At 40.7% G+C, this 15,216-nt stretch overlaps 1 protein-coding gene across 1 annotated transcript; it reads left to right on the top strand.

Annotated features, from left to right (window-relative positions):
• Positions 1-232: 232 nt before the first annotated feature.
• PERP (p53 apoptosis effector related to PMP22) lies at positions 233-14,687 on the top strand. The gene is made up of 3 exons (XM_059700452.1): positions 233-535; positions 10,342-10,482; positions 13,206-14,687. Exons 1-3 carry the CDS (start codon positions 322-324, stop codon positions 13,430-13,432), a joined length of 582 nt encoding a protein of 193 aa, XP_059556435.1. The 5' UTR covers positions 233-321; the 3' UTR covers positions 13,433-14,687.
• The last annotated feature ends 529 nt before the right edge of the window (positions 14,688-15,216 follow it).

Below are 15,216 nucleotides of genomic sequence, written 5' to 3'. Positions count from 1 at the left end.
TGTAAGAGGAAAAGAAGGTCGCGGGGAAGCCCAGAGGCGCGCCCGGTTGCAGCAGGGCAGTGGCCTGGGTTCCCCGGGCCGGGCCGCTCCGGGTCCGCCCGGGGCGGACGGGAAAGCGCAGCCGCTCGGGTGTAACCTGAGCCCGCCCCGCCTCCCCCGGTGCGTCCCGCCCGCGGACAGGTCAGGGCGGCGCTCTGAGTCACCGGAATCTGGGTGGGGCCGGGCGCCGCCTCGTCCCTTTTGTCCCTCGGCCGGCGCTCGCGGGCCACTCTCCGCCGCTCCCGAGCCCCGCGCCCCTCTCCTTCGCGCCCCGCCGTCGAGATGCTGCGCTGCGGCCTGGCCTGCGAGCGCTGCAGGTGGATCCTGCCCCTGCTCCTGCTCAGCGCCATCGCCTTTGACATCATCGCGCTGGCCGGCCGCGGCTGGCTGCAGTCGAGCGACCACATCCAGACGTCCTCGCTGTGGTGGCGATGCTTCCACGAGGGCGGCGGCAGCGGGTCCGAGGCGGATGGCTGCCAGAGCCTCATGGAATACGGTGAGTGCCGCCGGCCGCCGCCTCCGGGAAGTCCTCCGGGTCGCGGCCGGGTGTGCGCCGGCGCAGTGGGAGTGCCCGGCCTTCGCAAGCCGCCCTTTGGGAAGGGACTGCACAGGGTTAGGAATAATGGGTGACTTAAAAAAATAAATCTGTTCAGAGTTTAGCTTTAGCTTCATGCCTCCGATCTGAACAAAACATAGCAGTAGCGGCTTTGAGTGGTCCAAGCCAAGCTCAACACTGGAAGAAAATGACCCAGTTCAAACAGTGCTTCTTCCTAGGGTTTGTCGGTTCCGTGCAAAAGATGATTTCAATCATTTGAAAAGGCTCGATGAGTAAATACAATAAACAAAGTATATATTTTTTGATACCTACTGAAATTTCTTCCCATTCCGCCTTCTCCTATGGGTCTTATGATTAAAATATATGTATTTTAAATACCGGCCTTCCCTAATGTTGGCATGAAAGCTCTCTTGGTGAAAATTTCAGTTGTTACGACTTCAGGTGATACTGTACTAATTTCAATGCTTCAGGCTAGTTTTTGTCTTGGGGGGGGGAGTGGTGTTTTTTTGCTTTAAGCACTGCCTTGCTGTTTAGAAAACTTTATTTCAATGTCATTTTAAATCGAAAAAGCAAACACATCTTCCACACCAGCGAAATGAAGCAGAGTTAACACATATAGAGTGTCCCCCTAAAAATGTATACACACACTTTGAATAATCACAAAGGCAATGTTTATTAAAATACATTTCATTTTAAAATGGAGCTATTGGCTGTTAAAGCGTGTATACATTTTTGGGGACACTGTATATTGAAGATGGAGTATTTCATTTTTCCTGCATGGAGGAAGCCTCCGTGCTTAACATGTTGATAGAACAGACCCCAGAGGAGCCTGGTTTTGTCTGATGCTACCCCTGCTAACTGGTAGATGTGAAGAACAGCCGGGTTTAAGTAGGAACAAAATCAGAAGTTTACAGCCAAATATTACTCACTGGGACCTTACCAGCCAGGTTTAGTAGTTTTAAACCGAGAAAGAGACAGGTCACCTACCTTTTTTCATTTCTTTCTGGGACCAGAGACTTGACCGGCCCCCTCCTCCCCTCCAACCTTCAAATGGCCCAGAGCTTCCAACCAAACTGTTTGTTTCTGAGGCCCTCTATCTGGGGCTTGGTGCTGATTCTTACGGACTGTGGAATTGTTTTCAAGTTGCCACCGTGACCTTTTCTCTTCTCCAAAAGGAGGCATGGTTCTCATTGGCAGGTCATAAAAGGTAAAGACTGAAGGGAATTCCTGCTTTCCTTAAAGTGTTTTTTTCTTTTCTTAAAACACAAACAGCATTATTGAATTATTGAAACAGCATTGTTGTATTATTGAAAGTCTGTTAGTTTTTTAATCGAGTTAACACACACATATATAGAGTGTCTAATATATAGAGAATTCATTTCTTTGAGATAATATATCTGTATCTTAAAATGCATTCGAATTTAGTAGCTTGGAGGGGATTTAATAGGTCTGCTTAAATAGGTGTGTTTTTTAAACAGACTATGATAATCACTCCAAAGACTAATACAGACCCCAAGAATACTCAGCAATACTGTACACATGAAATAGAAGTCAGTGCCCTGTGGGGATTGGGGTGCTGGCAGAACCCCATCAGCACTATTGCTGGGACGGGACCTGACCTGCAGGGCGTTGCCTGTGATCACAGCCCTCCTGAGAAACACACACAATGCAGTTTTTTCTCTTCTTTAAATTGAATTGTACACTTTTTTATTGAATTTATTGGGTGACATTAGTTAATAAAATTATATAGGTTTCAGGTGTACAATTCTATAGTACCTCATCTGCATATTGTGCGTTCACCCCAAGTCAGGTCTCCTTCCTTTTTTCCTGAACTTGCAGGATGAGCTCACTTTCCTAGGGTGTGGCTCTTTCAACCTCAGGTTGATAGACTGCTTTGTATTTGGAAGGGAGTAAGCAGGCTTTGTTTCTCGGTTTAATTTTTTTAATTAGACAGAAGTCTAAAGCATTAACTCTTTTTTTCCAATCTTTAGTTTCTTTATTAAGGTATTACATATGTGACCTCATTCTCCCCATAACTGCCCCCGCCCCCCACCCCCCCACTCATGCCTTCACCCCCCTGTTGTCTGTGTCCATTGGTTGGGCTTATATGCATGCATACAAGTCCTTTGGTTGATCTCTTCCCCTTACCCCCACCCTTCCCTACCTTCCCTCTGAGGTTTGACAGTCTTATCGCTGCTTCTCTGTCTCTGGATCTATTCCTGTTCATCAGCTTATGTTGTTCACTATATTCCACAAATGAGTGAGATCATGTGGTATTTATCTTTCTCTGACTGGCTTATTTCACTTAGCATAATAAAGCATTAACTCTTGATTGTAAAGAAAACATTGATCCAGTGTATATAGATCCATTTAAAAGAGAAACTGGTTTTTGGAAAGTTCAGTTTTCCAAGTGAGTCTTAAATCTATTACTATAGATTAGGTGACTATGGAAGGAGAAAATAGATATGAATTCACCAGGAGAGGTCCGTTTAGGGCTGTTGTAGTCAAGGATGATTGGGAGTGTTTATTATACTTCTGCTCCACTTCCTGGCAAGGACTGTTCATTAGTTTTGCCTCACAGGTGCAGCCATTGTGCCTACATTGTAGGGCGATGATTTAGGCATCTCTGAACCCTGGAGATTTTCAGAGAGCCTTAATAAGGTCTTGCTGAACATAGTATGTTTATACTACTTTATCTAAAATGTAGTAAGCAGTTTACACACACTCCCACATATGAATAAACACATAAGGACTAAGGTGGATGGCTCTAATTAAAATGATATCTCAATATAAAGAATTGAGTAGGTACAACCATTTTTTTTTAAAAAAACTTCTTGATATGTACTAGAAAATAAACATTGTGATTTACCACTGAAATTAATAAGTTTACCTTTTTATTACAAAGTGCTTCACCATTTCTTATTGATATTCATAATGTTTATTTTTAAATTTTTTAAAAAATATATTTTATTGATTTTTTACAGAGAGGAAGGGAGAGAGATAGAGAGTTAGAAACATCGATGAGAGAGAAACATCGATCAGCTGCCTCCTGCACATCTCCTACTGGGGATATGCCCACAACCCAGGTACATGCCCTTGACCGGAATCGAACCTGGGACCTTTCAGTCTGCAGGCCGACGCTCTATCCACTGAGCCAAACCGGTTTCGGCTATTTTTAAATTTTTATATATTGATTTGAGAGAAAGAGAAACACTGATTTGTTGTTCCACTTATTTATGCATTCATTGGTTGATTCTTATGTGTGCCCTTGACCGAGAATCAAACCCACAACCTTGGTGTATCGGAACAATGCTCTAACCAACTGAGCTAACCCGGCCAGGACCATAATATTAATACATTAATTTTGGTTTAAAGACAGGTTATTCTTGGCAAGTATTGGCATTAATACTAAATAATACAGACCTTTTAAATAGAGAGGTATGTAGTTCCTTAATATTATATAAAAAGCAGAATATTATGTTCTTTTCCATTATTAACAGTTTCTTAAGAATTTCAGATTACCATATTACCTCATTTTTCCTATAAATGAACCAAATTACATGCTGAGTATGTTCTTTTCATGATAGTAACAACTAAATAAATACTCAGCTTTACAGATACTTGTTTGAATTTTTAAAAACTCCTGGTTTACATTTCTCAAAACTGGAAAAAATATCTAGATTTAAGTATTGAAATGATCATTCTTATTTCATGTATAAGTAAAATACCTCAGGAGACTATTTTAAGCATCAGTGGTGTAGATTTCAAATCTTAAGCAAGCTCCAGCTTGTCAGGGCGGAGAAGAATAGAGAGGAATGTGTGCACCAAGAATGAAAGGGGGAGTCGGTGTTGAAGAGCATCTGCCTTGTCTGGGCAGAAAGAAGCGCAGAGCCTCATTTTTACAAAGGTGCCCTTTGATGCCACAGAGCGCACTGAATGGTTTGATTTTGGTGTGTGTGTGTGTGTGTGTGTGTGTGTGTGTGTGTGTGTTTTAAACATGACATCATTCTTGGATAAGTCAAAGAATCAGTATTATCTGAAACATTTTTAGATCATTTAGCCCTATGGTTCTTAAATGTACAGGAAATGAGAAAGATAAATATGAAGTTAATATGTTTACATTAGGCTAAATTCAATTTAAGGGACTGCATTTTGAGATGATGCTCTTGTGGCTTTTGGTGGGGGCAAGGTGAAATATTAAAATGTTCTTATTTTATGATATTGGGTGTTAGTAGATAGATTACTCTTTGCGGGCATGTGTTTACATCCTTACATGGCAAAATTAAATAATTGGCCACTCTCAATTGATTTTCATAGTTTAAAAAATATGTATAGTGATTTTTACAATCTTGAAGTCTAGGAACCAGTGATCTCGCCCAGTGCACTCCACATTTGCCACACGTAGCATTAACCTCAATCCCTCGTTAGTGACCTGAGTTGTCTTTTCCTGGTAAACAGACACAGACTCCTAGACAAGCAGAATTAGAAGGGAATAAGAGTACACCTATTCCAGCTTTCTCCAAGCGCTCTCAACACCACCCACGACCCATCTGAGCTTCTTCCCTTTGTTCAGCAACGGAATTCAGTTCTCTTCTTGATGCTATTTGTTTGAAAGCACTTCTCTTCTACCATCTTCTACCCACGGAGCTGGAACACACTTCTCTGTAAATTCTACTTTGTGTCCTTCTTCTGTCTGACAGACTTGTATGTAAGGGTAGATCCTAAATTCGCTGCTGTTTATCTTGTGTGAATTCAGGTACAATTCCCTGTTTTTGCATCTTCCTGTGTAGGAAGCTTTCACCATTCTGCCTTTAAAAGACCATGAAAGGGTAAAGTCTCATAGTTCCACGAAAACACCATGGTGAGGCGTTATCATCTGGCTCTGCTGCAGGAGAAATGCAGAGCATGTTAGGAATCTCACACCAACTGTGGAACTGCCTGGGTGACCCTGTCATTCCTCCTTTAAAGCCACTCCTCTGCCTTCCAAAACCTGCAAAATTGCTTCTCCCTGTGCAGATTTCTTCGGAGGCCTCTTCGGTGTTGTCCTGTAATATTTGCTACTCAAAGTGTGGAAGAAGAGCAGTATCAGCATTATCTGGAGGTTCTCGGACACGCAGTGGCTCAGGTCCCACCTGCTGAATTGGAATCTGTAGTTGAACAAGATCCCCAGGTGATTCCTGGCCTGTGTTCCTGCAGATTTCTTCCTCATTGGACATGCAACCGTATTTTTGAATATGTCATCCGCCCATGCTTATATTCATTTAGAGATCGGATCTTTTATTTTTTTCAAATACGATTTTATCCAGTTTTCAGTTGTGCCTGTCTATCATCTAAAGAATCCTATAGAAACAACATGAAGAGATCGGACAACATTCAAATTCAGTAGATGGGGCCTTTGATATTATTAACAGATGAATCCTTTGTTCTGGAAAGGGAACCTACTCTAGTTGGGTAATAGGTTGGTATCTGCAGGGCACTGAATAAGGGGCTAGACTACAGGCTGTTTTGGTTAATGTGTAGTGTCCAGATGTCAAACTACTGAAGAATGCAGAAAACCATTTAAGAAATGCTAACTTTAAGAGAAAAATTAGGGAGTCTCTAAAATATTACCAACAATATTAAAAATATCAGCAATGCTCTCCTCTTAAAATAAAAGTTTATTTTTTTCTTTTCACAAACTTCAGTTTGATTTATGATTTCTAGTTTGACATTCAAGGTATTTATTTTTACTTTGTTCGCTCTTATCAGTTGACCTTGCTGATCTTTTCCTAGTCCCTTTTGCCTTGTAACATTGTGTTTTTGCATGTAATCTCTGGGAAAAGATATAGTATTCATTTTCATGCAAACAACTCAAAAACATTTCCTATGAAAAGCTCAGAGTTTCTTTAGCGACCATAGAATTATTTCCATGTTGTGGATTTAATGTTGAATCTTTGCAAGCCAGAGAAAAATTTGATAAGCCATTCTTCATCTAAATGGATCTTTAATGAATCTTATTTAAAAGAGGATTTATAACGCTGCTGGTTTCTTTGATAATGTGAACTTCTCCAAGTGGTATTTAGAAGATAAACTTATGACATAATAGATTATGTATATAAAACACCAAATGTATTTTCCCTTAAGGATACAAAACAAATAAACAAAAAGCTTTCCTACAGGGAAACTGTTTACCTGGAGTATTGTATGCTTTTGTGGCCTCAATTCAGAGAATAATAATTGACAATGAGAGTCCTGCCTCCCTACACACACACAATTAGGAAAGGCAATAAAATTTAAAGTGCATAAAGTAATAATGTCTTCAGAATAGATCAAGGTGGACAGTCTGCCTTTGAAGAACTGAGAACCAGCTGTTGAATCATAGACAAAGTAGCTTTAGGACAAGTTTTAAAAGTCAACATTTTCCATTAGGGTTGGTAAATACGGTTTAGTATAGACCAGTGATGGCGAACCTTTTGAGCTCGGCGTGTCAGCATTTTGAAAAACCCTAACTTAACTATGGTGCCGTGTCACATATAGAAATTTTTTGATATTTGCAACCATAGTAAAACAAAGACTTATATTTTTGACATTTATTTTATATACTTAAATGCCATTTAACAAAGAAAAATCAACCAAAAATATGAGTTCGTGCGTCACCTCTGACATGCGTGTCATAGGTTCGCCATCACTGGTATAGACCATGATACAATATAAAAATGTAAATACTTCCCAAAAGAGTTGGGTAATTGTAGATATGAGGCTCATTCTGAGTAATTAAGTGAGACCAAAGGTACTTAGGGTACAAGTTTTTGAAAAATATGTCATGGGGAATTGCCATGGCCTAAGTCTTCATGACAGTCGGTCCTCTTTTAGGACAGATTATTGGCCTGGGAGGACCTTGCTCAGCTCTGGTAGGATCCATCTCATTATTTTACAACAAAATAGTCATTGACATGAGAAGGCAGTTTGCCTTACTTGTCATTCATCAGTCAGAATAGAATCTTTAAAACCATGCCAAGATTTCTGTCTTAAATGATAGTTAAGTGAGTCATTGTGGGTGTTTCCATCTGCGGGAGCAGGTTTTACAGGTCTACTTCCAAGGCAGCCTTTGTCAAAACAGAATGTCCTTAATTTTCCATTTTGATGATTCAGCATTGTAAATAAGCAAGAGATTAACTGAGTTGATTTAACATAGCATAGGAAACGTTCTTAAAATGCTCTGTGTTTATACTTACGTTCACAGCTTACATGCAGATTCCTGGGCACTACGCCTCAAGCTCTGATTCAGTATTTCTGGAGGGAGGCACAGGAATCTGTATTTCTGATAAGCTCCCCTGAGGATTTTGACTCCGTGGTGTGTGGGCTAGACTTTGAGATGACCTGATTAATGAATGCTCTTCTCAAAGCACAGTTCCTCTTCTATTGAAAGTCACCTTGCTTGAAGAACAAAGCCAAAGTGAGAAAAGAGACTTACTCAATTCCATTTTTTTACTTTATTCATTTCTATTTTAAAAGAAAACATTTCTATTTTACTTTGCCCCTAAAATATCTCATTGATCTCACAGGAAGAGGAAGGAGACTTGGAGGGAATAAAACTTGTAAAGATAAAACTAGGCCCACTCATGTACTCTCTCAGGCCCATCTAGACCACTGCTGCTAAGGGCTAGTTTGTGTAAACACATGGTATTTGAGCATATAAAAATGTGTCTTCTCCTTCATTACTTGGGTCCCAGTCATTCATGAATGCAGATGAAGATCTGGAGGACATGGGGGTGGAGGGGGGGGCTGCTCAAGGGAACAGGGGAACTTAGCTCGGGTTTGTCTGTAACAGATGGAGATAGGAAAATGCAGTGGGGGACTGAGGAGCAGCCTTTCTGTGACAGTGCGGAACCTTGCGAATGTAGAATAAAATGAAAACTTGAGTTCCTGGAGAAACATCATAGAAATATAGGAGGAACTTTTTGAGCTATGTGACTTTTCACACACAGGCTCTCATCCTTACAGTAATCTTGAAAGAAGGTATTTTTAGCCTGGGGCAGCAGATGCGCAGATGGACAGTGGCTTATAGGTGGCAGAGGCAGTGTATAAATGAAACCCAGTTCTGCCTCCAAAGCCCTTGCTCTTTTTGCTATCCCACCCGTATCTTTAACTTCGACCAGTCAAATGACCTAGAATTAAGTGAAGATGAATTTGTCAGCTGAGCTGTACTGCAGTTGGAGTAATACCAGGGCAGAGGTGCCCGACTCTCCTTTTCAAATGCCACAAAGAGTAATCGGTTAAGAATGCATGTTCATCCATTAATGAAAGAATGGATAACCAACCTGTGGGATATCGATGCAATAGAATATATTTTGGCTATAAAAAGGAATGAAGCACTGATGCGTGCTACAACATAGATGCACCTTGAATACATTATGCTAAATGAGAGAAGGCAGTCAAAACAGCTGCACAGTGTACGATTCCATTTATCTGAAATGTCCGGAATAGGCAAATTTATAGAGACAGAAAGTTGATTAGTGGTTGCCAGAGCTGGAGGAAGGGGGAATGGAAGGACATGGAATTTCTTTTTGGGGTGATAAAAATGTTGGAATTGTAAGTGGTGATGGTTGCACATCCCTGTGAATATAAAAACCACTGAATTGTATACTTGAAAAGGGTGAATTTTATGGTATGTAAATTATAGCTTTAAAAAAAGTTGTTTTGGATTCAGGCAGGCTCTAAATCAAACTGCCTACATCACTGACGGGCTGTGTGGCTATAGCAGGCTATTTGAACTCTGAAAGCCTTAGTACGTATGTAGCTTCATTTCTAAAGAAATTATATCAGTATGAGCCCTAAAAAGTTATTGTGAGGATTCAGTGAGCTAAATATGTTCAGTTCCTAACCCAGTGCCTGGCACAGAGCAATTACTTCCAAAGTGTTAGTTATTACCTCTGGAGAGAAGGTTTTGTGTGAAGAAATCTTAAAAACCAGAGCAGGTTGAACAGTAAGAATACTGGCTGGAATCACGAGCCTGGGCTCATGGCTCTCCACTTCCACAGGAGGGGAGGTTAGCATGACACAGGGCTGGAGGAGCCCCTGCAGATTTTCAAACTCAGAGCTCATTTTAGGGCCAGCATCGATGGTTAAGAACTCTTGTGCAATAAATTCTGAATACCCCAGAGTTAAAATTTAGGCAAAAGTGTAGAAAGACGGTGCTTAACCGTGTTTTTTTTTGTTTTTAAATCACAGCTACTTTACAATTAAATTGTTTTAGTTCACATTTCTGCCTACTCATAAGTTTATGTTTTCAGAGATTATTTTTGCACAGAACCAAGTATTGATATGAAACAAAGATCCGTTTAGAGGTGTTGGGAACATTTCCTAAAGACATGGTACTTCGGATTGTTCAATACCCAAAATGCTGTTTATTATGGTCGTGCTGTGTTAGAACTTGAGTGAACCTTTTAAATCTACTAGTTTATATGGCCAGTTTATTAAACAAAAAATAATTTAATGAAATTTAACTTTCATCTCAGAGATAGAAACACTTGTCCTAAAACCAAGGGGATGAGGCATTATTGCGTATCAGTATATTAGTGTCCTACATATGGATTGCCTAATTCCCCAGGGAGACATGGAGATGCTTGAGTCTTGTCAAAAGAAAAACTGTTCTTCCATCCAAATGTAATTAGTAGAAAGAAAAAACACTGCTACCCATACTTTGATAAGTGGTTGTTGAATTTGGCACATCTGTCTTATTGATCACTGTTTCCTTTCGCTCGCAGCATGGGGAAGGGCAGCCGCTGCCACGCTCTTCTGTGGCTTCATCATCCTGGTCATCTGCTTCATCCTCTCCTTCTTTGCCCTCTGCGGACCCCAAATGCTCGTCTTCCTGAGAGTGATCGGAGGCCTCCTGGCCCTGGCGGGTAAGTCTGTGTGTCAGCGATTCTTCATTCCACCTTCCCTGGACATCAGTGAAGGGGTGCCCGGTCCCCAAAGAACATTCCTGACAATTGCAGTTCCTGACCTGTTCTCAGAAAGTGTGTCACCAAGGGCAGAATTCACGGAGGAGACATGTGTTTTAAGATCTAGAGCTGTTAGCAACCAATCGATGTGTCTCTTTAACATTGATTTTCTCTCTCTCTCTCTCTCTCTCTCTCTCTCTCTTCCCCTCCTTTCCACTCTCTCTAAAAATCAGTGGAAAAGTATCATTGGGTGAGGATGAACAACAAAAAACAGAAGATCTAGAGCCCTTTCCTCCTGTGTCTCACCTGGTACTCTTTGCTCCCCTTCCAAATGAGGAAGGTTGGCATCTGTATACCAGGGGTGGGGAACCTTTCTCCTGCCAAGGGCCATTTGGATATGTATAACATCATTCACGGCCGTACAAAACTATCAACTTAAAAATTAGCCTGCTGTATTTGTCAAACATTTAATTAACTCACCCCTAATGCCTTCGCAGGGCTACACCAAAGGATTTTGCGGGCCTTAAAGGCCCTCAGGCTGGACATTCCCCACCCCTACTGTATACCATCTCTTGTACGTGATGCCATGTCCAGTGCCACCCCTACCCTGAGGGACTGGGGCTGAGTCAGCTCTGTAGGGACAGTGTCTCCGCAGTGGGCCCAGTGCCGGCCTTCTGGGAGTCCCATGCTGGGGGGCGGTTATGTCCTTGAGCCATTTTACTTATTGAAGGAGTTTTGTGATCTTATGATGTGGAGGGTCATGAAAGGGTTTTCTGTAATGGGATGGGGGACCTGGAAGAGGCCAGCCCTGTAATTGCCTCATCGCCGGTGCTGGGGAACCAGAAATTTAGTTATGCAGGTGGGTGGGGCTCAGAGTAAACATTTATTCATGGAATGTAACAACTAGGACTCTGGGAGCAAGAATAATATGAAATTTTAGGAAGGCACCTGGTCCTAGGGAAGTCTCTCAAAGGGGCAGGACCCCAGCCACAGAATGGATTTAGATGCAAAACTGGATTTCCTGAGGAGGGAAAAGGAGAAGGAGCTGATGATGGCAAAGTGAGGCCACAGGTCATGTCTCAAGATAACTTAGGCTCCTGGGAGCAAAGCAGAAATCCAGCTACAGACGTGGAGTACAGACACAGAGTGAGCAGAAGGCCTTGGACACAGGTCAGAAGCCTTGTGACTAAAGGGGTCCATGAGCTCGAGCATGAGCCCAGAGGGAGACCACTTTGTGCTGGGTTCCCACAGAGCCTAGGGCAGGACAAATGGCCCTGGCTGAGAGGCAGGGGGTGGCCTCAGGGAACTGGCCCATGCAGGCTCTGCCCTCGCTTGTACATTTAAAAATTCCTCTTGATTAAAGATAAAGTTTACTCCAGTGTTCCTCATGCTTGAAAGTTTGCTTTTGAATAATATTTTAAAGTCAGAAATTACTTGGAATCACAAAAGATATGAGGAACCTTGTCAAATCCCACCTCTGCTTCTACTTGGCTTTTTGCAGTTCAAATTGTTTTTTTAAATGCTCAAGCAGAACTAAAATCTGCTCATACCCTTTGACATGGCAATGTACATATGAAATATTAAGTCAATAAAATGCAGAACATAGCACAGAATGGATATACTCATTATAGCTTTATTGAAGTATGCATATTCACTGAAAAAAACTATAAAAGAAGGTTATGTTCTTTTTACTTTTGAGTTGCTTAAAATGTTAATATGATTAATAATGATTGTAATATTGTGACTCATATGCCAAAAAGGTTAGAAATTGACACATTTCTTTATTTCCTCTCTTACACTTCACCAAAGCCCATCTTTCATTTCTGCTCCCTGAGCCTGAAAAGCTCTTTGCCCTCCATCTCTCATTTATTCTTTAGAGCCTCCTCACTTCCTTTTCTGGTGATTCTCTGCATTGATCATTTTGCATCATTGGTTTGTCATTTCATTTAGGCATTCATTTATTGAAGGACTATTCCAATGGTGTATTTTGAATGGAGTGATAGATGTGTGTGTGCATGCACGTGTGTGTATGTGTATATATACATTATTTTTGCTAACAGTGAAAATATTAACTATGTCTTTGGCACAGGAAATACAAAGGTAATAAAAATACTCTTCATTACCATCCTGCTTTCTATTATATGCCACAGTTTTGGCTTTTTGCTTCAGTATATAATACTTGCACCTGGACTGGAGAGTGATTCTCTAGTTGTCTCCTGTCCGTATTTCTTATATTCAGGATTCCGCTCAATGCCAGCTCTCTCAGACACACAATATTTAAAAATCTCTTTTGGCTCACGATTAACTAGTTACCCTACAGTGGTCAGCAAACTCATTAGTCAACAGAGCCAAATATCAACAGTACAACGATTGAAATTTCTTTTGAGAGCCAAATTGTTTTAACTTAAACTATATCGGTAGGTACATCGTTATTAACTTAATTAGGGTACTCCTAAGGCTTAGGAAGAGCCACACTCAAGGGGCCAAAGAGCCGCATGTGGCTCGTGAGCCGCAGTTTGCCGACCACGGCCCTAGCCCCTTCCATTAGCATCATTTAGGTGGATTTAATACTTATTTAAAGGCAAAAACATTAGGAGAGGGATTTAATCTATTGTTGCAATTCATTCATTCATTCGTGCATGCATGCATTCACACTTTGGGATTTTTTTTTTCCTTTCCTTTAGCTGTGTTCCAGATCATCTCCCTGGTAATTTACCCCGTGAAGTACACCCAGACCTTCACCCTTCATCTCAAACCCGCTGTCAATTACATCTATAACTGGGCCTACGGCTTCGGGTGGGCGGCCACGATTATCCTGATCGGCTGTTCCTTCTTCTTCTGCTGCCTCCCCAACTACGAAGACGACCTCCTGGGCAATGCCAAGCCCCGGTACTTCTACTCCTCCGCCTAAGGTGGGGACGGATTCCTGCTGCCAGGATGGATTCCAGAAAAAGAAACTGTTTTTCCCAGAATACTTTGAACCTATTTGGCAGGGAGGGGAGCAGGGCACTGTTCATATCATTAGACTAATCAAAGTGCTAAAACAATTTTCGAGAAACTATTTCTTAAATGGTGTTAATAGTTTCATATTCGTCTTTTATATATATTTTATAGAGTGAAACAAAACTTCTTTTAACGAATTGCCTGTAATATGCCAATATTTTCTTAATATCTGTCCATATAATTTATACCGCATTTGTAAAAGAATATGAATATGAAACTTACCATTTTATAAGGTAAAAATAAGAAGACTTAAAAGATTTAAGTAATCTGATCAAGTGTCTGTCTGTCCCGGATTAAACTAGATCTATTAAGGGAAAAGAAGAGGGAAATATTGGTAAAAAATTGTCAGGGACAAATATTCTAAAAGAAATGTAAAAAAATAAATATTTTTCCAGCCTTCAGCTAGTTAAGGAAGGCAAAAGAGTTTCCTAAATGCATATCATTTGTGAGAATTTCTAATTCACATCCTGAGTAATGGATCTTTTGCTAAGCTTCACATTAACTTGATATGTCATTTACGAAAGTATTCTTTCATGACCAAAACCTGTTGTAGTAGTAAGGTCTTCTATGCAAGGAAATGCTAAGATGAAATTTTCTCTTTAAAAATGGTTTGTAGGGGTGGGGTGTGGGAAAATGATATGTTAATCTGTACTGTTTTGTGTCTATAAGTTAAAGATCAGAGTAGATTGCGTTGAAAGATGGGCTGGGTCTAAGTCATTGTGACTGACAGGCATGATCAGGTTGTGCAGCAAAGCATTAGGAAGGCCATTCCTAGCACAAAAGAAACATTGAAACAACCTTGGGAGAAGAAATGACTTGAATTTCTCATGTCAGTTGAGCAGGCTCTACTCATATAGACACAGCTTCTGATAGATTGTAACTGTAAGTAAAAACTTAAATATAGTAAAAAACCTGGTCTTCTTTGATAAGGTGATTTAAAATATCTGGTATAAAGCATGCAACAGGAGAATTCAGGGATATGAGATCTCTGAATGGGAAATATATGATATATCACATGGGTTATTATTTTTTTTACCATTTGTATTTACATAACAAAAACCAATTCATTTGATATATCAAATTATTATTTTGTAAATTGCAGGATAAGCAATTACAGTTTTTATTATGAATTTTTTCCCAATAAACCAGATATTCTAATCTTGTTTCTAGTTTGCAGTTTTTTAAAACATTTTTCTTCAAATCTGGGGAAGGGAATTTTTAAAAAAATGCTTTGAGTTTAGGTAGTAAGAATCTATAATAATAAAAGCATAATATGCTAATTAGACCAACGTCCTTCCAGATGACCTTACAGATGAAGCCAGGGCTGCGAGGGAAGCCTGGTTCCTGGGTGCCAGGGGGAAGCCGGTGCCGGCTGCTGAAGCAAGGAAGGCCTACCCTTGCACGAATTTCGTGCATCAGGCCTCTAGTATTTGATAAAATGAAAAGTTGCTTCTTTCTTGAGATGGGGTCTTCTTCATTCAGGTGGTGGGACAGTCTCTTTTCCTTTTTGATCCTGCTCATCTTCCCGTTTGGTCGTTTATTTTACACCATGGATTGTACCTTAATTCTGCTATGGTGTATAATGTAAAGAAAGGTTGCAGAATGGCATGGTGGGGGAAGGGAAGTATTTCTTCTTAGTTCTGTTAGCCATTTGGTCCTTCTCAGCTAATTTTTCTTCTATGCTTCTCAAAA

The sequence above is a fragment of the Myotis daubentonii genome, chromosome 6 (genome assembly GCF_963259705.1).
Source record: "Myotis daubentonii chromosome 6, mMyoDau2.1, whole genome shotgun sequence".
Taxonomy (NCBI): Eukaryota; Metazoa; Chordata; class Mammalia; order Chiroptera; family Vespertilionidae; genus Myotis; species Myotis daubentonii.
Note: the sequence above shows the minus strand (reverse complement) of the source record. Positions and strands in the feature narration are given on the sequence as shown.